The sequence below is a fragment of the Microtus oregoni genome, unplaced genomic scaffold, assembly GCF_018167655.1.
Source record: "Microtus oregoni isolate MIOR12 unplaced genomic scaffold, Mior012 000001F_ref0000356, whole genome shotgun sequence".
In the NCBI taxonomy this organism is placed as follows: Eukaryota; Metazoa; Chordata; class Mammalia; order Rodentia; family Cricetidae; genus Microtus; species Microtus oregoni.
Window position 1 is genome coordinate 92,502,579 of NW_024543060.1, and position 25,150 is coordinate 92,527,728.

The window sequence follows — 25,150 nt, forward strand, 5'->3', positions numbered from 1 at the left end:
CCAGACCGCATCTCCCCCAGGACCCCTCTCCCTTTTTGCTTTCAAATGTCATACGTATGTACTCCTGCCAGCTGGGACACTGGAATTCTCAAGCCTTGTGCTGTTTAATAAAGATGCTACTCTCCAGAGGGCTTATGGATGGGGTTTCCTGGGCTTTCAAAGGGGAAGTGGGGGTGAGACAACCTGCCTTTGATGTCTGAACTCAGCCCTGAAATCAGAACCACAGACAAAATCTGTTTTTATCTTTTCCATTGTAGGAAACCAAGTTGGAAGCTCCTATACTTCCTTTTTTTCTGCTGTTTTTCCATATTGTCAATTGCCTCCCTGCTGAAAGAATGGAATTCCTTTGAGTAGGAAGCGGGGTCCACCCTGAGATGCTGCCTGTGATTTCTCTTCGCTCCTGATTAGGTTACCCGGGCATCCTCCATTAGAAAGGCCACGCCTCTTCTCTTATCCACTTAGCAGTAAAAGCCAGCGATGGTTTTTCTCCACACAGAGTTGACAAATTTGAGGAGAAATCATTTTCATCAGAGGGTCAACAGGACAGTCCACCCCAGAGTCTGCTTCTGGAAAGACATGCTTGGAAGGAATCAAGTTTCAGATCTAGTAAACAGCAGCATGCATTTGGTGAAGCCACCACTCGTGGGCCTGAGGATACACAGCTTAGAAAACACTTGCCCTGTGAGCCGACAGGTGTGGGGTACAGCTGGGGGCCGAGCTCCCTCCTGAAGCCATGCTAGTTATCAGTCCTAGTCACCGAAAGGACTTTACTTCCCATGGGTCTTTAAAGTTATAATGCAGATTCTTCCAGAATCTTCCAGGAGGGATAGACCATGACCTGTGCAACCTTGGCAGCAGAATATTCGTCTTGGACTTTCCCTTGGGGAGGACAATGGTTTCCTGTCCCCCACTGGTCCTGTCTGGTTCCCAGCTTCCCTGATGCTGACCTGAAGGCAGTTTCTCCAGGGCCGGATGTCAGTTACTGCGGGTGGCCCTCCTAAATAGGAACCCTGAGAAGCCCATGCTGGGTGCATACTCTGATCACACTGTCAGGCCACGCAACTCAGAAACAGCCATGTTCACGTATCACAGGCTTGTCCTAGTCCATACCACACAGGGCAGCGCTTGGGTTTCCATGGTAACGGACCCACGCAGAGCAAACCCCTCAAAAAGTAAATAAATTCACCCTGGCCCACATTCGTGTATCTACCCACTTCCAACATCCATAAACCCCTCCTTCACCAGACAAATTTAGATTTATTTTTGAAAGTGGTTTTCCTTTTTTTTTTCTAACTTTTCCCTCCAAAAAACCTTTAAGGCTCAGCCAAGATGCCCCATATTTGCATGGAGTTTTCAAACACTGCAGCTTCTGTGGTCCCCACTATATGCTGCTTACTTAATTGCATAAATACTTAAAAAAGAAAACACACACACAAACAAACAAACCCTGAGATTGAGAAAAAGCAGAAATGTATTCCCAATGCTAACTTCTAGCAGAGAAGTAATGGGGAGAAAAGATGGAGACAGATGAGGGACAGCCAAAAAACTAGGGATGCCATCTTGCTCTCCTTACCTGATACATTTTTGTGGATCCAAAATGAAAAGGAAGTTCACTTTCTTAAAAAGTTCATTTTTTTTCTGACTTAACCACATATTTAAAAATAATCTGGGAAGACCAGGGTGACGACAGTACATACTTTTTTAAAAAATATTTATTTATTTATTATGTATACAATATTCTGTCTGTGTCTATGCCTGCAGGCCAGAAGAGGGCACCAGACCCCATTACAGATGGTTGTGAGCCACCATGTGGTTGCTGGGAATTGAACTCAGGACCTTTGGTAGAGCAGGCAATGTTCTTAACCTCTGAGCCATCTCTCCAGCCCAACAGTACATACTTTTAATCCCAGCCTTCAAGGGGCAGAGGCAGGAGGATTTCTATGAGCTTCAGACAAACTAAGGCTACATAGTGAGATCCTGTCTCAAAATATCAATATACATAACTACATGCTTATATATATTCATATATACATTAAATATATTTAAAATGTATTTTAAATAAAATGAACTTTATTTACATATGTGTGTATGTATGTATGTGTGTATGTATGTATTTATGTATGTGTGTATGCATGTATGTATGTATGTGTATGTATGTGTGTATGTATGTGTGCATGTATGTATGTGTATGTATGTATGTGTGTATGTATGTGTGTATGTGTGTATGTTTGTGTGTATGTATGTGTGTATGTATGTGTGTGTATGTATGTGTGTATGTATGTGTGTATGTGTGTGTATGTATGTGTGTGTATGTATGTGTGTATGTATTTATGTATGTGTGTATGTATTAGAAAAACACTGGACTGAATAATTTTAAAAGTAATTTCCCATAAGAAAATTATCAGAATGGAAATCAATAAAGCTCTGTTTATAACAGCCAGAAAATCTGGAGTAACAATTATGTTTGGCAAAAGAAATTCGACTCAATAAATTATGGCATGCCCCTAAATGAAATATTACAAAGCCTTGTAAAATGTCTTTATGGGACACAGTGATATAAAATGATATAAGCCAGCGAGAACAACCTGAGCAGTATAATCTAATAAACAGAAAACTGCATATAGAGAGAGAAATAGGTAAGGAATTATTGGTCCAACTGTGAGTGAGGAGAGGAACTGCCCCCTGGCTGTGATGCCTGTGTTTCAGTCACCGAGTGTGGAATGTCTTTACAGACTATGAAGAGGAGCTGCTGGTCGTGAGGTTTAGACATTCTATTTCCTCCTGTAAAGGACCAGAGCTAAACCGAAGCTCAGTCTTTTACAAGCTTTTCCCTGACCTGCGCTTTTATGAACGCCAGCGGCAAGCTGGGCTCCACTGGCACAGCCTCCGAGGCCTTTCTCAATGCCTCTTCGACCCTCTGCACTCATTTCCAACCCACAGGGGAGGACCTGCAGGACCTCTTCATCCAGACGTGGCCATCGGTTTGCGGAATGACAATGACGTTGACAACAGACCCACCGTTACTGTTCACCAAGCAAGCAGCCTTTTTTTTTTTTTTTTTAAGCATACTGGCTTTCACTAAGACAGGTTACTTAGCAACAACCAAAGCGAAGGAACCGGGAAGAGGAAAGAAGGCAGTAGCCAGAGATGGTGCGTGCCTCAGATGAGCTGCCCGGCACAGATGAGCTGCCCAGCACGTATCTGGTTGCATTCAAGGTAAGCAAGGAAGAGATAGTGCTTGGCTATTTTTATATCATGAAGCCAAACTATTTGGCTCCTGCCCAGAAGGGCAATTACCTCAAAGTCTTGGCAAGGCCCCCGCGGTATGCGAAATGGTTAGTGGTACAGAAGTAGGGGAAAGAATTACTGACCTTCATAAATACCGATGATATGAGGATGGCTGAGAGATGACATGATCTCAATTTCTCGTCTGATGTGAACCATGTCTAGTTCATCCTTAATTTTGTCCTTACGGATGGATTTTATAGCAACCTATAAAGTCAGGAAATGAAATGTTACTCAGAGGGCTAAACAGACGCAAGCCAGCCATTGCTACGGGGAGGGCTGGGTGGAAAATAAACACAGATGTTAGTTTTTGGCCAAATCGACAACCACACCACAGAGCTCCGGAGCGACCCCCGCCATGCCTTTCCTTTATAACAGCCTGGGGTTTGGGTCTTCTTCATCAAGCAGTGGCTGTTTAACCGGGCATGGCTCATTTATTACAGGACTCTTGATCCTTTGGGGGTAAAGAGGGCCAAAGGTGAGGGACTTTGCAGGCCAAACATAATTATGGAAGGTGAAATTCTAAGCATTCAGTTCACTGTGAAGCTGTAGTGAGGACTTCAAAACAAACAAAATTCACCGTGTGGTCAATCCCATAAAGCCAGTTCAACCTCCAACCCCTTGTTCCAAAGACTGCAACCTAGGCTGTGCCCATACATCTGCTTAGACTGATCCAGCATCCTCCTCCCTTCCAAGGACAGGGTCGATTAAAAAGAACCAGGACAAAGCAAAGGGCATGGCAGCTTCTCTCTGTTCAGCCCCTGTCGATTCCAGAAGTTCCCTGCCAGTGTCTGTGAATCCAAATTTGTAGGAAATGTCCACGGCCAGCACACAGAGCTCAAACATATGAAAAGACTTCAGACGGTAACAGGAGTCTAACAAGGAGAAATGCTTTTGCCAATGGATCTGTCTGCTCACCAACAAGTTGACAAAGGTCAGAAACAGGGACCCTACCAACCAAGCCACTGCCACACCATAAGCCTGCTTAGTTCCCAAATGTGCCCTTCCCTGGCCTCCTTTCCTCATAGGCACACATCCTTCCATACAAAAGGCAGCTAGCCCATCCCACTGGGTAACAAGGCATGGTGTTATGTGCAAAAGAATGAGCCCACACGAGAAGCAGCTACAACTAGCCGCAGCTTGACTATCACAGGGGAGTCCCCAGCCCACCACAGCAACTCCTGCCCAGCCCAGCTCCCACCAACTATAAATAGAAACATTCCTTAATGAAAACACTTCAACCTGAGCCTCATCAAGGACTGGGAGTCATTGCTAATGGGTTTGTTCTCTGCTAGCCTCCTGGAAAGCTGGTTGAGATGGCACAGCAACCCCTGATAGTTCTCCTTGTACCCAACCCCTCTCTAGGCTCTGCACTTTGACAGCACTCCACCTTCACAGCCATGGATAAGAGCTACAGCCGTGGATAAGGTCTATGGCCAAGGATAAGGGCCACAGCCGTGGATAAGGGCCATGGCCATGGACAAGGGCTACGGCTGTGGATATGGTCTATAGCCGTGGACAAGGTCTACAGCCGTGGACAAGGGCTACAGCCATGGCTCCAGTCCTCAACCCCCGTATTTGGCACATGCTAGACCTGAACAGACATTCCAGCCCAGGCAGACATCAGAGAGAAAGAAAAAGCAAAGGAGAGTTTAGACCCCAGCCTAAAAAGCGGTGGTGAAATCGGGGCCCGTGAGGAGCACCAGCAGTTAAAAGTGCTTTGCAGCAAAGCCTGGGGACAGGAATTCAAGTCCTGTAACCCAAGTTTTGAGAGGAAGGGAGGGAGGCACAAGTCAAATACCGCGGCTCCTGTCTGTCAGCCCAGTACTCCTCCGGTGACAGGGGAGTGAACGCAATGAGAATCACCTGCCGGAAAGGCCACAGTCGCCTTGCCTGGAGCACACGGTGCATCAGGAGAAGCAAGACAGTCGCCTTAGAGAACACAGGGGATGGTGAAAAGTGTCTCCGGAGAAGTAAAGTTGTCTCTGACCATCACATGATTGTGATGCACATGATGTGTGCAGGCACACACGTACACACACACATGCACACACGTGCACAAGCACACAGCACACAGGTGCCCATACACACATGCACACTCACACACACACAAACACAACACACACTAAGTAAATGAACAAGCAAAACTTTAAAGGGGGCACACACGCTAAATGATGCTGCCTATACTTGCACATGAAAGATGATCTCTGGTCTCTCTGACATCCTGTCTCTGTGGGCAATCAAGAATGGTACAGGTGTAACCCAGGAGACGCACAGCTGGGGATCCAATGGAGGCACCACTCCCCTTAGATCCTGGGTAGACCGTGGGTCTGGTTAAATAAAACAGCACAGAGATGAATGCGCCTTCGAACTTCAAGGCCCCTTGTAACCACAGTGCCAGCTCAGAGTTGCACAGCTCCTCTTGATGCCCCATTCAGTGTGCAGCAAGAAAAGTCTCCTCTGCTTACGTCAGATGGAAAACCATCACAGGGAAGCTTTCTCTGGCTGAGTGAGGCCTGTATCCTGGGAGCTGACGCCTGGATGAAACAGACAGTGAACACACACAGGCCCTGGAGAATGTGGGTGGCTGCTGGACCAACTTCCACATTCCTTCCAAGACTAAAGATGGGCCAAGGACAGAAACCACCCCTCTGGCTGTGCAGCAAGCTGAGCTTGGCCTCAAGGAAGCTCTATTGTCAAATCACAACTGCAATACATTCCTTCATGTTCCAGGGTCAGAGAAGTAAGGACATTCTAATGCATAGGAAAATGAGCCCTCTGTCTACTCCCTGCAAGGGTCCAACGACAGGCCAGGGGTCTCACGGTGCCTCTGCCAAGGCAAGGCTTCCAGCTGGGCATGGAGGAAAAGGGTCCATATTCTAATCAAGCCCTACTCAGAGCTGCAGAAACTCAAAGGGCTCCACACTGCTAAAAACCAGGGTGACTGTCCCCGAAGCCGAAGCTTCTTTGCGACTGCAGAGCCCCTTCCACTGAAAATGTCGAATGGGGTGGTGGGAAGTCAGGGGAAACAAAAGCTAGAAGCCAATGAAAGCAGCCGTGGCAGACGCTGGGTCCCATGTGGAGATGGCCCCTTCCACAGTCAGCCAGCCAGTTAACGGCAAACCAAGAAAACAGTCCCAGCGATCCTATGAGTCAGTGTTCAGTGAGCATCTAACACATACATGTACAGCTGTGTATGCTGTGCATCTTGGCATCCCTCTCCTGCTGGCTTCTGCTTTGTGCCATCCCCCTCCAACTGGCACGGCCACATCGCTCATCTATACCCATCCCACTCTGTCTTTTTCTTAACAACTGAGTCCTCTTTCTTTTCTTGTTTTCTGCACAGTAGGCCTCTCTGTATAGGACCCAAACAAGCAAAAGGGAGAGAGACCCATAATCACAACCCCTTCGTGGGTATCTGTCTCAAGAAGGTGACGAATAAACTGAGCAAACGCTTCAGATATTACAGGGATAAATGTTAGAAGCGTGGCTTGGTGGCCTCGCTGAAGCCATCCTCTAGCTGTGTGAACTGGAACAGGTTGTAGAACCTCCCCATACCCCAGTTTTCTCTCCATATATGAGGAACTAACAGAATCTGTTTCCTGGGCCCACAAACTCTGCATGTGAGATGCTTGTGATATGCTTGGGCCGGTTACTGCTCAGGAAATGTTGGTCACTTTTACTCAGTGTCCCATAGGTAGACCCTTCCTTTCGTCCTCAAAGCAAACTTGAATTCCTCCTGGTTTCTCAAGACACAGCAAATGGAGGTCTTCTTTGTGGAGATGGCGTTGGCTTCCCCCAAAGTCAAGGCAGGACTGGACAGCACCATCCTGGTTATGTAATATAATGTCACCTTCAAATGGTAAACTCAAGATAAGTGAAGCCATTGTGAGGACATTTTGATACCTGCACCCTTAGATTCAGACAGGAAAGAAAACAACTTGAACCCATAAAGCAACCCCAGAGTCACCCCAACTTCCTTCTTGCAAATGCCAAGCAGCTAAACAAGGAAATGCTATGTCAGTGCTCATGACCTCGGCCTTCATGATTCGTGGCTTTTTGAGCACCTGCACCTGACTAGGATACACATGCAAGAGAACATATCCATCCACCATGTCCTCAAGGCAAGGGGCAGTGGAGATACAAACAGTGAGAGAGAGAAAAAAAAAGCACAGGAAAAAGGATGTCACCACTCTTGTGGTCAAGCCGTTTAAGAACTATGCCTCCGTGTGTAGCGTTATATGGAAATGCCCCTCTCCCCTGTTTTTCAACCCACACACCTACAAAAGATCATGGAAAGAAGCAGAGGGCTTAGGACTCATAGCCAGATGTCTTAAATCACACATCTCCTCCCATCCCAGCTCCACTTCTTCCCAGCACAAGGCAGAGGGAGAGCTCGGGGCAAGAGGCTCAGGTGTGTGTGTCTGCCTTACCGCAGCCACGGTCATAAATGTCCCCCAGTCTAGACAGCACTATGAGACATATAAAACAGTCTACTTTTAAATAAGGCCACCTATAGTTTAATGTGGAAACCGTATGCAGTAGCGGCAGGCTTGGCCATGGAGCTATGAATTCTGCCCTGTGCTGACTGCTTGCTGTCAGAGGCACTCAGCCCAGACAATTCCCCTCTCTTGTTAAATGTAACAGGCTCGGTCTTCTCTTCGGGATTGGCAGATTTTCTTTCACTGACTAGTCACTATAAACCACCTGCCCTGCATGCAGCCTGTGGGGCCTCCTCTTTCAAGGTGGCTTCTCCACGCCAACCAAAAACCTGGTGACAAGCAAGGCCAGGGCAGGAGAAAGAAAGGCAGAGACCAGTTTGCACAGGCTTTCTCCTGGCTGGGCGGCTTTGGGCAATCCCAGACTTCATGACTCTGCTTTCTCACCTGTCAATGGGGTTAAAGAGCCTGGACATCTGTTCACTGAACGGCAGTGTTTATAGACCAGGCCTGACTGAAGGATACAATGTTGCAAGTCCTGAGTCATACTCAGGGAGTTTAGCCACTGCAAGTCGTAAGGCAGGCTGCCCGTAGGCTGCTCCCCACACGCCCCCATCCTCCTCCATCCTTACAGCAAACACAGGTTGAAATTTAAATACATTTCCACAGAGGCCCAGCATACAGTAGAAATTGCTCGGGGGCGTGAGGGAGACTCTAAGATCTAACCAAGGTAGAGGCAGGTCTCTTTGGTCCTCAGTCCTGTTGTACGAATAGTTACTTATACACTGCTCAGTGCTGGCCTGCAGAGACTATCCTAAAACAGCACCTCTCCAACAAGACATGCCTGGGCATCTTGTTAAAACATAAATTCTAAATCTGGTGGGACCTGGGGATGCTGGGTTTGCAGCAAACTGCTCAGTGAGGCAGTCATGCTATTCAAGGGACCACATGTTCAGGAGCCAGCTCTGCCTGTTTGTCTCTGGTCCTGAGAGAGAAACGTTTGTAATACCTGACAGTAATTTTTTTTTTTGCAGTATTGCAGATTGAACCCAAGGTCTTGTGCATACTAGGTAAGCACTCTACTTGAGCTGCATGCCCCACCCTATTTTTTATTTATTTATTCATTTAGATATAGGATCTCCCAGACTGGCCTAGAAATAGGTCTGTGCCTGCCTCAGCCTCCTGGGTGGCTAGGATACCGGCCTTTGCTACCAAGCCAAACTTCTGAAGGTGTTCCTACTGAGAGCAAGAGCTGACGTCCATAGACCTGATTTCATTTGGTCCTTAACTACAACGTCATTTTATAGGCAGACACTAAGCCTGGAAACTGTTGACTCCTGAGGTTGTGTATACAGGTAGGATAAACACGGATAAGGACCGGGTATGGTGGTGCATGTTGTTAATCCCAGCACTGCAGAGGCAGGAGAATCTCTGTGAGTTCAGGGCCAGCTTGATCTAGGTAGTGAGTTAATTAGCTCCAGGCGAGTCAGGGCCATGCAGTGAAATCCTCTCTCAAACCATAGAAACAAAAACAAACAAAAGGAAACTAAAAACAACAACAGCAGCAGAAAAACAAAAAACAGAATGTTGACATGGCAAATAACAGTGTCAAAGAATCCCTAAGTCTCCAAAGGCCGATAAGATGGGTCTCCTTGGAATGAGGTTTCTGAAGGAAGAAGCCTGGAGGAGCGAGCCTCCCAGGAAGAAGCCAATCATAAATATGGAGAACACGGGCACATCTAACCCCAGCAACACCCGTTGGCAACCCCTCTGCCATTTACAAGGTGTGATCTCACGCCTGCCACATTCTGTTCCACGTGCCACCAAAAGAGCTGCAGGACACCGAACCAGAGGCAGCCTAGTAAGCAGGGTCCAGGGTCCACAGCAGGGGAGCAGCAGCCTTGGGGCACAGCCAGGATCTGGGACCTCTCACACAAGGACAGACTTCAGGGCAAAGCCTTGCTCCACAAGGGTCACACACACCCGAGATTCCCCAGATCACCAGAGGGCCGTTATTCAAGTCTTTGCCTAGATCGTGATAGTGCCACCCAGAAGGCTTGTGTTGCAACCCAAACCCTAATCAATTCAGTGACCCTCCACTGTGTGTGGAGCAGTGAGCTGCCAGGATTCAACAGGCCCCATAGGGCCTGTGCCAGCGCTGCCTCAGGGCAGGTGGCTCCTCACCTTCCTCTCCGGCCTGTTTATTCACGTTCCTACATGGGTGTTTTTGCAGACAAGGGGTAGGGAGAATGGGGAGAAGCCAAGGATTGTATGTGTGTGCCCTGAGGCTGCCCACCACTGCAAGAAGTTTGGAAAACTAAGGTCCTCAATGACCTGTCTCGACCCTGTGTTTTCTAAAACTCCCATCAGAAACAAAATGATTGCTCGGATGATTTCCATTTTTCTTCCACTATGAAAAACAATGTGTTCTAACTCCAGACTTTAAATAACAAAGTTTGGTCTCCGTGGTCTGGGTCAGCTCAGAGCAATCACCGTGGATGTCATTGTGGACTCAGTCACGCCACACTCTCCTGTGCCCGCCCCCATCCTCCTTTCCCTCTTCAAGGACTGTGCCAAGAATGGCCCCATGTTGCAAGAAGGGGAACTGAGGGCTAAGGAATCTCAGGGCAGATTTGCACTCCTTGTATTGAGTCAAGGTTTTATAAACACAAGCAAGTGACCACGGCTGACCCGGCAAGAACCAAGAGGGGTGAACAGAGGGTACATGGACAGGCAGTGCTAGGTGATCATGCCAACAGCGAGCAATGAGTTGGCCAAGAGGGGCAGGCAGGTTCTCTGAACCAGCAACTGTCAAGGGATGGGCAGCGGATGCCCCAACCGGGTGAGAGGAGGGAGACCTGCTATCACGGGGGTTTGGTTTGGTTTGGTTTTGGGGGGTTCGTGGGGGTAGGTGGGGAGAAAGTCCTTGTTTCTTTTGAGACAAGGTTTAATTATGTCATCATAGCTGACCTGGAATTCACTATACCAAAGACTTTATATCTCAGGTGACTTACTATTGTCTGAGGATTGAGAATTGTCATCTCAAACCACAGTCCCTGACCCTGCTGGCTCTTATTCTCTGTAACGTATATATGACACACTCATATTACACACTCAATGGCTAACAGGTAACGATCTGCCCTTGTATACAGAGGACAATTAAAAGTGAGCTGCTTCCTGCAGGAAGCCAGCGGCCCGGATAATTTACCCCCAGCGTACGGAAACTTTGCTGCCAAGAAACATTTCACTTGTTCGGGCTCAAAGTTAAGCCTCTGGATGACGCAAGGCCCAGAGCCAAAGTAGATGGGTGTCTTTACAATCTAGCCATGGCCCAAGGCATTAAAAACCTGCTGGTGGGCAACAGAGATGTTAACTCAGACATGGTCAGATACGCAATGCACATTTCTGAAAGCCAAACACACCAGAGCACAATTCTGCAGCACAACGGATTTATTTTTAGTGCACGTACGTGGTGTATGTGCGTGTTTATGAGGGGCGGGGCACATGGGTGGATCCCTGGATGTGTGTGTGCGCACACATGTGGAGGCCAGAGGTTGCCATTGTCTTTCTTGGTCACTCTCCATCATATGTATTGAGGCGGAGTCTCTCCCTTGAATCCAGAGTCGGTGGCATCGGCTAGTCTAGTCTGCTTATTCTGAAGATCTGGTCTCTCTGCCTGCTGCATGCTGGGATTGCCGGTGAACCATCACACACACACACACACACCCAGTCTTTTACAGCGGAGCTGGAGACCCAAACTCAGCTTCTCATGCCTGCACAGCAAACACCTTCGCACCCACTAATCCATGTCCCCAGCCCATGAAGTGTAGCTGGTTTCAGGACAGGTGGTGACTGTTCTGAGAAGGGGTAGAAGGGATGAACCTGAGGCCTAGTGAGCCTATCAGCTGGAAAACCGCCACCCCAATCTAGGATCCCTGCTGCTGTTCAGAGCAGGGCTCAGGAAGTCAAGGCTGGACAACTTGTATTTATGGACTTCTGAACCCCATAAAGTTCCAGACGGAACCACCGAGAAGCCAGCATCAGGACTCAGGCCTGTCAGTACTTTGAGAACTTGCTGGGGAGGTCCTAGAATAACTAAGTCACATGCTCTGTTTTCCCATCTGACAATGGGGCTGACCTCAGGAGGCCAGTATGGGAATCATATCAGGCTGTGTACAGGATGGAGCAGAGAGAATGGAAAGAGTAACCAGGGCTTCTTAAGTAGACATTGGAGCTGTAAGGGTGGTAGGATGTCCCATGCCTACCGCCCTAAGAGTCCCAAGGTCGTTGAAATATAAGCTCAGGCTCCCAAACTTAACAATACACAAGACTAAAAGCCTGAGCAGGGAGTCCTGGCGCAGAAACTGGCAGGGGTTTGTTAGCATTTACACACGAGGCGGGCTCCTATGGCAGAACTCCTGCATCATCAATAAATTAAGAAAGAAAATGACAGCTCTGCCTAAGCAGTATGAGTTGCTTTATAGCCTGGAGGACGATTTTCACCTCCCTTCAATGTCAGGGTGATGTGCGCAGAGCTGTGGCAACAATGTTGCTTTAGTTGGGTACAAACCTGGTTTGCTATCAGACATGAAGCACACTGGGTGTGTGGGGGTAGAGGGGGTCCCATCCTCCATCCTTGCTTAATCCTCTGCAAACGCTACTTTTAAATATTAACTTCAGACGGCAGTGAATCACTGACCTTGGAAACAATGAGCAAAGGACACAAAAGACCTAAGAGGCCAAGATCACTTTCCAAAGAGAAAGGGAAGTAGTCTACTGAGTTCACCTTGGCTGAGGATCTGAGCAAAGTCGTTAGAGTCTTAAGATGGTGAAATACACCGGGCAGAAGCAGGGGACTGTGTCTTGGAAGCCATGGAACTGTGTCTTGACAAGGATGCAGAGGCGTTAACCAGCTGAGCAAGTTCTTACAGATGCTAGAATGTGGAGGGACCCTGGTGGAGGACCCGACAGGTAAAGGCGTCCAGGGACATGAAGTCACTGCTTGCAGTAGAGTTTTATTTTGTCTTTATCGTGGATGCTCTAACTGATAAGGAAAGATTCATCAGAAGTTTATTTTTTTAAAATATTTATTTCTTTATTATGTATACAATATTCTGTCTGTGTGTATGTCTGTAGGCCAGAAGAGGGCACCAGACCTCATTACAGATGAGCCACCATGTGGTTGCTGGGAATTGAACTCAGGACCTTTGGAAGAGCAGGCAATGCTCTTAACCACTGAGCCATCTCTCCAGCCCCCAGAAGTTTATTTTTATCCTGACAGAATTCCTGCTATTAGGAAGTTAGGAATAGTAATTCTGGTGTGCACGGCCATAGCACAGAGGGAGTGAAGATGTCACAGGCTTCGGTCTATCACCTCAGCCACCCTACCAGCATCAATACCTTTGTTTCTCACAAAGGGAAGCCCTTATTAGCACTCACTGTTGGTAATGAATAGGCTGCTCCCAGCCCACACCCCTAACAGAAGGTCTTCAGCTTCTCGGCTCCCTAATTACCACCCCAAAGGCCTACCCAAGGACTCTTGTAACAACAACTCTTCAGGCTACAAAACAGTCCCAAGCAAGGGCACTGGACCCCCGTGGAGTATACTCCTCTTGGGCTGGCACTTCCCGAACCACCCCCTACCCCCAGCTCAGTGGAGACTTAGCCAGTACTACATCCTGGTTTCCCACCCCTGAGAAAATTGAGGAAGGGACTTGTGATCATCCTAGGGCCTCTAGGGATGGCCTTGGTGGGAGTGTTGAGTGGTATTTTACTCTTTTGGCTTTTTGAGGGACCAGACACCCAGCTCCCTAATAAATCACACACAGAGTCTTATTCTTAGTCATGAATGCCTGGCCTTAGCTTGCTTGTTTCTTGCCAGCTTTGCTTAAATTATCCTGACCACCTTTTGCCTCTAGGCTTTTAACTTTCTCTATTTCTGTATACCTTTCTTTGCTTCTTTCTCTGTGGCTTCCTGTGTAGCTAAGCGGCTGTGCCCTGATGTCCTCCTCTCCTTGTTCTCTTGCTCCCTCTTCTATTAATGCTCTCTGCCCGCCAGCCTGGCCTACCCTTGCTCCTGCCTCACTATTGGCCATTCATCTCTTTATTAGGACCATCAGGTGTTTTAGACAGGCTCAGTAGCACAGCTTCACAGAGTTAAACAAATGAAGCGAAAACAAAAGTCACATACCTGAAAATAATATTCCCCAGCATAGGCGAGCATGTCATGTCCCTGTGATCATCCTAGGGACAGCAGGGAAGGCCTGGGTGGGAGAGTGTGTCATGTCTGGAGGTCCCCGCCTGTCATTTTCTCTACCAGGATCCTTCCCCGGTCTATCATTTGCTAACGTTTCCATCTTGCCAAGTATTCCGCAGCAGTCTTGAGACACTCTTATTGTTGGACACCTGGGTGCCCTCCCACCCCACCCCTCTCACCAATATTCATAAACTCTATTCACAGCAAAGCCACCTCTCCGGCATATCCAAACCAAGCCATAGTGCATCCAGGATGGAGCAAGCACCCAGCACAGAGTCCGTACAAAGATTTACTGTGAAGATGCACGCCAAGAGCTTTAAAAGACAGGGCTAAAACTGCCGCGGGTTACTTCATTCCACCAACCCAAACCACAGCCACCTGCCACCAAGCCTTCCATTACCTGTCTCTGAGGCGCTGAAGCCCCAGCTGCTCCCAGATCGCTTGCCTGGGAACTTCCCATCTTTCCAGTGGAGCCGAGAAGAGGTTCATGGTGACTCACAGTAATTGTAACAGTGATCACGGTAATTACCAGTTATCAAGCTCTTAGTAGACTCCTGGCCCCGGGTACCATTCTGTTAGATCTCTCAGCCTCTCGCTCATTAAAGTCTTGCAACAACATTATTATGCTTTCTGGGTGAACATAAATGAGGCCTGAGGGAGGGTAGGGACCTGCTGGTACAGAGATACAGACATCTATCTCCCAGAGCCCGGGGGCCAGCGACCCTGTGATTGGTACAGCCCCTGGCAAGGAGTAGGGAGTTGGTAAGCGAGCTCAGCTAGAATCTCTGAACGTAAGGACAGAGCCACCTTCGGAAGCCTTTCTCCAGCTCATATTTAAGCCACTTTCATCTTAAAATACGCATCTGTATGTAGCCCTTTCCACTGTCCATCTGGTCAGTGAAGGCAGACAGACACAGGCACAATTGGAAAGGGAGGCCTGGGAGCTGTGTTTCTACAAAACTGTGGTAATGAGTTCATTCCCTCAGCAAGCAACTGTCGGGAAATGGCTCTAGAGAAAGCACTGATTCTGCAGAGCAGGGCAGAGACCTTCCCTTCGGGTGGCTTCTCCTCACCCTCAATCTCTGTTGGAATGGGATATGACAGTTTCACTTGCCCAATACTGGTCAAAATGACACCATCCGGATTCTTCAAACTTCCTCTCATCCTATAGCTCTCAGGAACATAATAACCGCGTGGTAAACTACGGTAGGGCTTCCTTGGGGAAGGAAGATCAAAAAGGAGCATTTTTGACATGCTTGGCACGGAAGTGCAAGATTCTGCATCTCCTGGCAAAACTTGTTCACACCTACAAATATTTACCAGTCATTATGCCACCCAAACCACAGTCAAAATATACTCTTACAAAGGGGAAGGGGCTGTTCCTGGTCAATACCTGGGCATAGCAAGCAAACTACAAGGCAGGAATCGCCATTGTCTTGACTCCTGCGTACCCAAAAGCCAAGAGAGGCTGGAACTTCCTGTCAGTGGCTGAGTTGGGATGGATCAGACAGGTTGAATATCCTAAGCCTTCATCTCCCACTCAAACTTGCTTCACTAAACTACAAGTCTGGGAGTCAGTCTTCCCAGACTCCTCTGCAGCCTACATCAGCTGCTTTTGTACTTGTGGTTAAGGCCACAGCCTGCACCGGGCCGTGCTGTGCACAGGCCCCTCTAAGTGCACATCACCCCACTGTATTTTACAGCTCCCCTTCATGAGACAAGCTAAGCTTCAGGAGACAACACCCAATCTAAAAAGGACCGCGTCACGTTCCCACAGGTCATGAGTCAACACTACAGTTCCAACCTAGATCCTCGTATGCCGCAGCCCTGTGGCTCCCGCTGGGTCACACATGTCCCTCCGCATTCTGTCCTGTCTACGGAGACACCTGGTAAAGCATGTGTCGGCATGGCATAACACTTCTCTGGAGACCGGGGTTCAGGGGGTAGCTCGGCTATCAAACTGTTCATGAGTGCTGGTGATCTGGTCAGGACGCTGAGCTAACTGGCACACTACAGAGTGTGGAGCCCCAGAGACACTCCTCCCGGAGCACTGCCTTCCTAAGAAACAGGCCCTCCCAGTAGAACTGTGAAACCCGGTCACCAGGGGCCAGAGGCATCCATCCCCGCGGAGCCTCACCAAGCTGTTTTCTGGTGTACCACACTGACAAATCCCACTGTTCCCCAGATGTTCTCCATGTAAAACATTTGGTCTGAGACACAGCTCTCTTCTCCCCTCAAACTCTTACATTTGTTTAATGGTCTCCTACAGCTCAGCTAAAAACACCCCGGAGCAGACATCTGAAGCCAGCCTGTCTCTGATGTGAGCACCCCATCTGCAAAGAAGACGGAAGGAGAAGTCAGTAAGGCAATCCTCCCCGAGAGCTAGGCGTTAAGCAGGTCCTAAAACGTAAGCTATGGGCAGATAAGAATGCAAGCTACTTTCGAGTGTGCTTCTGCGTCCATCTCAGAATTAACCTACGGCTGGCGCTCCAACAGAGACTGGTCTGGCCTGCTGAAGAGGCCAAACGCCGCTTCTCATCCCCTCAAGACAACAGCTGTTCAAAATTCTGTCACCTGAACAACATAGATGATTGATCTAAGGGAATGGCTGTTTTTCCGGTTTCAGTTTTCCAAACAGCATGACTCCTTCATTCCCAAACCACTTACCCCTTAACCCATGGTCTAAGACACAAGTAACAGGTAGAACACAGGAAATGCACGTGACCTCGAGGCATGAGACCAACCCAGCTCAGCCACGTGCGAACCAAGTGATGACCCCAGGAACCTTACTCCCCACATGCAGGTTCATCCAGTGACTCAAAAGCACAGACTTTACTAGATTCGCTCTCAGAACCGATACAAGAATGGAGCACAGCCCCCATAAAAGTCCCTCAAAGAAAAGCCCCAGAACCCATGCCCTGGGCCCCTGCAGACACGCATGCCGAGTTTTCATGTTAATGTAATTCCAGGAAGTTTAGCCACAGTAAACATGTAGAGAAACTGGACACATGGAATCAGAAACAGCCTCTATGATAGAATCAAGACGTGGCAGCCACAGGGATGGGGACACGGCAGCCACAGGGATGGGGACGTGGCAGCCACAGGGATGGGGACGTGGCAGCCACAGGGATGGGACGTGGCAGCCACAGGGATGGGGACACGGCAGCCACAGGGATGGGGACGTGGCAGCCAAGGGATGGGGACACGGCAGCCACAGGGATGGGGACGTGGCAGCTACAGGGATGGGGACACAGCAGCTGCAGAGATGGGGACATGAACACATGGGTCCCAATCCCCAGCACCCACATAAAAAGCTAGCCACAGTGGCTTAGGTCTGTGACCCCAGGACTGTGCAGGTGGGGACAGAAAAAGCCCGGGGCTGCTGATTAGGCAGCCTAGCCTAGTCTATGGGTCCTATGTTCAGCAAGAGACGGCTGGAAAGGCGACTCAGCTTTTGCAGAGGATCCCAGCATCTGTGTCAGGGAGCCCACAACCATCTGTAGCTCCAGCTCCAGTGGACTGGTCGCCTTGGCCTCTTGGGTACCTGCACTCACATGCACATGTGCACACACATACACACAGATGCACCTGCATATGTGGATGCGTGCATGCGCATACACACACACAAATACACACACAGATGCACCTGTATATGCACACACACATACAAACACATGAATGCACCTGCATATGTGCGCGCACACATACAAACACACGAATGCACCTGCATGAGTACACACACACACACACGGATGCACCTGCATATGTGCATGCATACACGTGCGCACACACATACACACAGATGCACCTACAGATGTGCACACACACATACACAGAAAAAGATAAACATAAAGTCTTTGGGGACCTGCCAACTAACTTTACTTTCAATCTTTAACTCCTGAGTCTCAGGAACATTCAGGATTCCAGCAGGCCAGTTCTTTTGTTATAGGAAAAGGATAATTCCATCTTTCAAACTGGTCTCTCTCTCTCTCTCTCTCTCTCTCTCTCTCTCTCACACACACACACACACACACACACGGAACAAAAGTTGATGGAGAAGACAGGCATGCTGTAAACAGGAGACTTGGAGATTCCTGAACACTACCGAGGAACATTTAGGAATGAGCTGAAGGCAGGCACTAAGGAAACGGCCCCGGGTAGTTGCCCTGACAGAGATTTTCTCAACAGCCGCCTCCAGGTTTGAAGGATATTGGCTCATCTACAAGTGGGCTTTGTCCACTGGAAAAACACACATGCATCCAGAATTCTATTATAACACATTAGTATTTCCACATTAAACATCCGATTCGCCGGGTCCTGCATTTCCTTGCTTGCATGCAGCTCAGGGCAGGCTGAACGTGCAGGGGCTGGGAGGCCACTTTCCTCATTCACTTCTGCTTGGTTATCACCCAGCCAGGCCAACACCGTCCAGCCCTGCAGTCTCTGTATCATGAAACACAGCGCTCTCTAGGGCCAGGAAATCACTGCACACTCATAACTGCCCCTTGTGGGGCTAAAAAGCTGATTTTAGACTTTACCGCCATCACTGCGAAGAACAGGCAAAGTGAATGAGCTAAGCTATGGAAAATGCCCGGGCCCCGCATGCATACGGTACTGTATACGTTCCAAGCATGCCCGTGGTTATTCCTATCAATGTTACTAACACACAGAGCTATGCAGACATATGTCTGAGCACATTATCGTCAGGCTTCAAACGCTAAGCCTCAGAGGGAGATGTCAGAGGGCAAAGTGAGAAGGGGCTGAGAGAAAGGAAGCAGCTGTCACCTCTTTGGAAAGGCCATTTCAGGCCACCCCACTAAAAGAAGTCCCTCCAGACATGCCTCTGCAGCCCCCAGGGAATCGATACTTACCGGATGGAATTATTTCCCTGAAATAAACAGACAGGCAAAGGTCACTACAACTGGGGCCTAGAAAGAAAACAAACCAGCTGCCGAGCTACAGGCAAGCCTATGACGCAACAGGGCAAAAGGTCGCAGCCCAGGCCCTGTGGGACGGCTTGGACAACCAGGTCCCTGTGGAGAAAACATACCAGGGGCAAAGCTATGGGAGGCTCATCCTGCTAGGAGCAATGTGACCAGGCGTAAATGGGGACATCGTCAGGAACGCAGATCCCTAAGCCTCTGGGATCCCATGCTACACACAACTGGTGCTCTCCACTCTAGCGGGGCAAAATGCCCTGGGGTCATATTGGCTCAGTCAGTCTTTATCAGGCTGTGTGTAAGATATATGCCTCGTACACCAAACAGGGCTGGCACACAGTAGGCCTATGGGGATATCTCTGAATAAATTAAGTATGTTCCTTGGGGACAGAGACAGACCTGTGGGGACAGACAGCGATCTAGAGGTAGACGCTGTAGATCATAATGTTCGCATGAGTTATTTCTCCAAATAAACTTCCTAAATACACCTGAACTTTTCTAAGCAATTGGAAGAAAGTGTGCGTTTGACATTCCGGAGAGCCTGCTAAGTCAGAGGCTGTGAGTGGTGGTAGCATAGTGGTTCAGGATTCAGATCCACTTGCAAGCCGCGTAAGTGTGAAAAAGAGCATCACTTTCCTCTTTCTCTGCTCGTCCAGTGTCAAAAGAGGAGTAACAGGTGTGTGTATCCCTAAGGTGCTTGTGAGGACGAACGCAGATCCGTGATTTCACACGTTTTGAATGTCATCGACACGCAATGACTCTTAGAGACTTGCCATTATCACATCGCGGTAGGGTAACAAGAAGAGATGACAAGCTTCTATCCTGACACAAGGACCGAGGGTCTCTGCGCACTCTGCTTGTTATAAAACACAGACAGCATAAACCGGTGTGGTGTGTCTCCAGACATTACTGCACTGTCAAGACCTATTTCTTAAAATGCCAACTGCAGTGGGCTCCCTTCCCTTCGTATCCTGGTTAACTTGCAAATGCTAAGTGTCCCAGGCACTACCCCAATCCTGCTAGTCAGATCCTTGGAGTCAGGGGTCGGGTAGGGGTGTCAAAGACAGTCTCTGAACACTCACAGCTGCATCCCGTAGACTGGCTTGTCCCTCCAAATTTAAAAATTTTATTTATTTATTATGTATACAGTATTCTCAGTGAAGGTATGCCTTCAGGCCAGAAGAGGGAACCAGATCTCATTGCAGATGGTTGTGAGCCACCATGTGGTTGCTGGGAATTGAACTCAGGACCTTTGGAAGAGCAAGCAGTGCTCTTAACCACTGAGCCATCTCTCCAGCCCCTCCTCCAAATTTAAAATCACTAGATACACAAGCACCCTGACTAGAGGAACCTCATCCCTGTATCCCCAGAGGCTTGCATGCTGTCTCACACAGGACATAGTCCAAAAATATCAGCTCATTCCAGTCAGTGGCAACCCTAGAAGTATTTCATATTTTGGGAGGTTTTGGGCATACATCAAACAATGCAGATATAGGCATTTTCTCATTCATCTTAAAGCTCGCTGAGTAGATGCTATCTCCCAGGCTCCCATCTAGACATGGGAGGTACCGCAAAGTAGCGGAAGAGGTGCTGGCAAGGCAGTGCCAGGAGCTGCGGGGAGGAGGAGCAGCCCGTGCCTACCTCATTAAACCCGGCACACACAGGGCAATACATTCTGCCGGACAGAACTTCCTGGGTGGGTGGATCTGGCCTGTCATGCGCTATCCATGGGTAGACTCCGGGCATCCAGGGCTACTGGCCACTTAAGAGGTGGTTTGTGCAATCAAGAAACTAAATTTTCCCTTTGATTTCACGGTAATTAATTTTTAGTAACCACGGGTGTCCCTATTTGGCAGTGCTGGTCTAGGGCAGAAGAGAGAGAAAAACAAGTTGGGGTGGGGGTGGGGCAGGCAGCGTGCGCCACGAGCAGGAGGCGTCCAGCGCGCCACACGCTGTCCAATGCCTCTCACCCAATTACCGGATGCCGAATGTTCCCGGGTTCAGGGAACGTGGAACAAGCAAAGTCGGGTGCGAGGCACTGTGCTCAGCTGGAGTTTTTACAGCCCCATGACCAGTGGAAGTGGTGGGCAGCCCAGCCATGCCCCAGAGACTGCGTCAGCCGAGGCCGACAGAGATCTCTCTCTCTCCCTGTTAACTCTACTGGTGGTCACTTTGTCCTTGGCAAGCACATCCCACCAGGCCCAGGATGCTGGGCAGATTTTATGAGGTTTCTTCACGTGATGCATAAGCACAAATCCAAGCCTCTTAAATTCCTCCAGAAAACTGGTGGCCGATCCAAACATTGCATAGAATTAGAACTCATCGTGGGGCTGAAAGAAATGCCAGACGGAGCTGCCCCCAGAGCAATGCTAAATATTTGTTTTGTTTCCTTCATGAGCTGTTTTAAGAAACAATTGCTTTTTCTACTTGAAGCAAAGAGATGGGGGGAGGAGACGGTTTTGTGGGGTTTGTTTTTTTAAAAAATTATGTTTTTGTTTTGTTTGTGGTTTGCAAATGGCATTACCAGATGAAGCAGTATAAAAGTAATTTTTGAGATTTTTCGAAAATAGTATTTTAGTGTTGAAGGGGGCCTAATTCTTTCCTTCTTAGTTTTCACTTAATCCCCAGTGCTGAGGACTGAACCCTGAGCTTTATACGTGCTAGGCTAGCGATCAACCACTGAGCTACAGCCCTGGCCTTTTCTTGTACTGTTTGATTTTGAGACAAGGTCTCGCCGAATTGCCCAGGTAAGCCTTGAACTTACAATCCTCCGGCCTCTCAGTCTCTCAAAGAGCTGGGATTATAGGCCAGCTCCACCAGGCCTGGCTGTGAGATTTCATTAGCAAAACAGATATTGCAATCACTCATGCACTCAGGTCGTGTGTATACCTTAGCCACACAACTTAGAGTTTCAGATCTGATTTTGGGAAAGTCATTGGCTGTTCCCTCTAAGCCTCCACATCCTTGTCTGCATGATGACAACGATAACCACACAGATTCAAAGGCAAGAAAGCAAGAAGAAATAAATCAAGGGCTGGGGGTGCTGCTCGCGGTAGAGAGCTGGTCTAACAGGCACGAGGCCTGGGTCCCATCCCCAGCAACCTCCCCATGCCGCACACATACTCAGGAAAAATAAGGAGGGGGGGGGAGGAAGGAGATGGAGAAAGGGAGGGAGAGAGGAAGGAAAAAAGGGAGGAAGGAAGGAGGAGATGGAGAAAGGGAAGGAGGGAGGGAGGAAAGAAAGAAAGGAGGAAAGAAGGGAAGGAAGGAAGGAGAAAGGGAGGGAGGGAGAGAGAAAGGAAAAAAGGGAGGGAGGGAGGGAGGGAGGGAGGGAGAAAGGAGGGAGGAACGGAGGGAGGGAGGGAGAGTGGGAGGGAGGGAGGGAGGGAGAGAGGGAGGGAGAGTGGGAGGGAGGGAGGGAGAAAGGAGGGAGGGAGGGAGGGGAAAGGCAGTTTGCATGCCTGGCATAGGATTGTCATTCAGTAAGGCTTCCTGTCCCTGAGATTCCTCCCTCTGCCCTGGACCTGCCTATACATCCAAAACAGTGGCTAACTCTCGGTGAGATGTCCACTTGAACACCCTCCACCAGCTTGCCTGCCCAGCCCCGAGTGCTCCACTGGATTCTCCCGGGAAGTGGCCCCCATTACTAAGCTGCAAGGTTGGGCTGTGTCCACCCAGAGTGAGTGCTTCACTTAGGAGGAGCACAGTCATGCGCTGGGCTGGGCTCAGAACTACCCAGACAAACCAACTGCTGTTAGCCTCTTCACCCCCTACCCAGGAGCTGAAGGCAGTTTATTTCCTTCAAGTCTGTAAAATGCTCACTCATTTCCTTGGCTTTCATGGCTATTCCCACCTCCCAGATGAAGAAAGTGTGGCATAACTCTCTGCGGGTCACAAAGAGTGTCTCTTAGTCACAAATGAGATCATCTGTCTGCCTGTCACCATCCTGAGAAGCCTGGGATGCGAGTATCCTCTGGTTCTTCAGTGACAACCAGCAAGGATACAATGTAGCTTGCTGCAGTCAAAGGCCTCTATGGGAGCTGGGGCAGCGGTTCAGCAGTTACTCTTTCTGAAGATCTAGGTTTCACTCTCCTCACCCACAGGGAGGCTCCAATTGTCTGTTAACTCCAGTGTCAAGGGATTCAACGCCCTCTTCTGGCATCTTCTGGCACTGCGTACACGTGGTATACACATACATGCATGCAAACACCCACACACATAAAATTGCAAAAAGTAAGTATTTAAAAAAAAACATTTTGGGGGCTCAGAGGTTAAGAATACTGGCTGGCTGCTCTTTCAGAGGTCCCGAGTTCAATTTCTCAGCAGTCACATGGTGGTTCACAACCATCTGTAATGAGATCTGATGCCTTCTTCTAGCATGCTGACATACATGCAGGCGGAACACTGTGTATGTAATAAATTAATTAAACATTTTTTGGGGGGTTAGTTGGTTTTTGGTTTTTTGAGACAGGGCTTCTCTGTGTAGCTTTGGAGTCTGTCCTGGAACTCACTCTGTAGCCCAGGCTGCCCTCCAACTCATAAAGATCCACCTGCCTCTGCCTAGCAAGTGCTGGGATTAAAGGTGTGTGCCACCACCGCCTGGCCTGAAAAGCCATTTTTAAAGGCTCCTGTAGCCCTTGAGCCATACTATTGGTCAAAGCCTGGCACGGGCAGGTTGGGAAAGAGGGACCATTAAAGGAACTTAGTTCTTTTCTAAACTACCATCCAAAGGGGTGAAAGTTGAGCCAATGAGCTCGGGAAAGGAGCTAATAAAATCCACTGCCGCCTCCTCTCTGTGCCTTCCTGATCGGACTCTCGGTGTTACTAATGAAAGTAAATGGAGTGGAATTCTTCTCTCACGCCGACAAAGCAAATCATGATGGCATTTTTTCCAGACACGCACTAACTCCAACGTCCAGCCGGTTTACAGTTCCTCAAGTGCTTAATTTACAACCTGGAGGGAGTGTTTTGGAAACCTCAAAGATGACTCCTACAATGTAGAGCCTGCACAGTCTGCAGAACTGTAGAGGGCTGCTCAGATGGGGGACAGAGGGCTGGGGCCTCCAGAGGAAGCCTGGCAGCTCAGGAGCGACCCAGGCAAAGAGGGTGCACAGCTCCCAAGAAGTGAGTAGCAGATGCCACAGCAGCAGCCTGTGGACGGTTCAGCCTCCTCCTCTCCCCAGCCACACAGAAGCATACCGGAGAACCATGCTGCAGTTCGGCTGGTCCACTTTGTACACGGTGGTAAGGAGAGGGGAACAAAGCCCCCAGGGAACTTCCTGCCGCCTCAGGCCTTCTCCGACTTTCCCTCCTCTGGATGCTGATAGGCTCTTCCTGCAACGGTTGTCCACTCGTTCATTCCCTGAGTATCTACCATCCACACCACCAGTGAGACAGAAGCCCATTTCTTCCCTAGAGGGCAATGGACAGGAGGGGCTGGCCACACAAAAATGCAACCTACACACTGGGAGGAAGCCAACGCTGAGCTGGGACAGAGAAACGAGGAACAGATCTTGAGGACCACGGCAAGTGTGAAAGGGAGCCTTTGTGAAAGCAAGGAAGGGTTTTAACAGAGAGAACCAGGGGTCCTCAGGTTCTCCACAATGGTCTCTCTCCCGTGCTATTACTTTCCGGATCCCACTGTCCCAAGCCGCAGGATTAGAGAGAGCTGTGCACCACCAACCCACTTTTGACACAAAGCCTCAATCCAGGCCTAATCACGTTGGGGGATGTGGACCCCCGAGACCCTGAATTTCCTGTAAACAACTTGCTTGCAGCTGCTCTGAGCAAAACAACTTGTTTTCCTGTGTTTGCAGCTGCTCTGAGAATGACGAGACAGGAGAGTGGGTTCTCGTGGCTGCAGCTGAAAGATGCCGAGAGCTGGAGGCATGTCCCGAGGCCTATATAAGCTGCACCTGAACACAGTAAAGTTGGCATTTTTGTTACAAGGATGACCCATGTCTCCATGTCACTGTCTGTGTGTGTATGTTTTTAAATCTCCAGCCTGGTTCCCAGCTCGCGTACCGTCCCGTAGTGCAGGCGTTAACCTTATCAGGAATAAATTCAAGGCTAATGTGTCTAAGGTCCTACTGTGCGGCAGGTTCTGCATCAGAAGTCTTCAAACCCTAATACTGATTCTAGGTAATAAGGCGCTGGGAGATGTTTTGCTAACCACAAAAACATGCAGCTCCCCCAGGAGCCTGCAGCTGCCGAGAAGGGGGCAAGTGGGA

The 25,150-nt window shown here is 49.0% G+C and overlaps 1 protein-coding gene across 1 annotated transcript in view; it reads right to left on the reverse strand.

Moving 5' to 3' along the window:
* Nuak1 (NUAK family kinase 1) overlaps positions 1 to 25,150 on the reverse strand; it is a 65,818-nt gene that overhangs the window by 31,175 nt on the left and 9,493 nt on the right. The window contains exon 2 of the mRNA XM_041665265.1: positions 3,372 to 3,492. Coding sequence (XP_041521199.1) covers positions 3,372 to 3,492 — 121 coding nt within the window. The remainder of the gene's footprint in view (positions 1 to 3,371; positions 3,493 to 25,150) is intronic.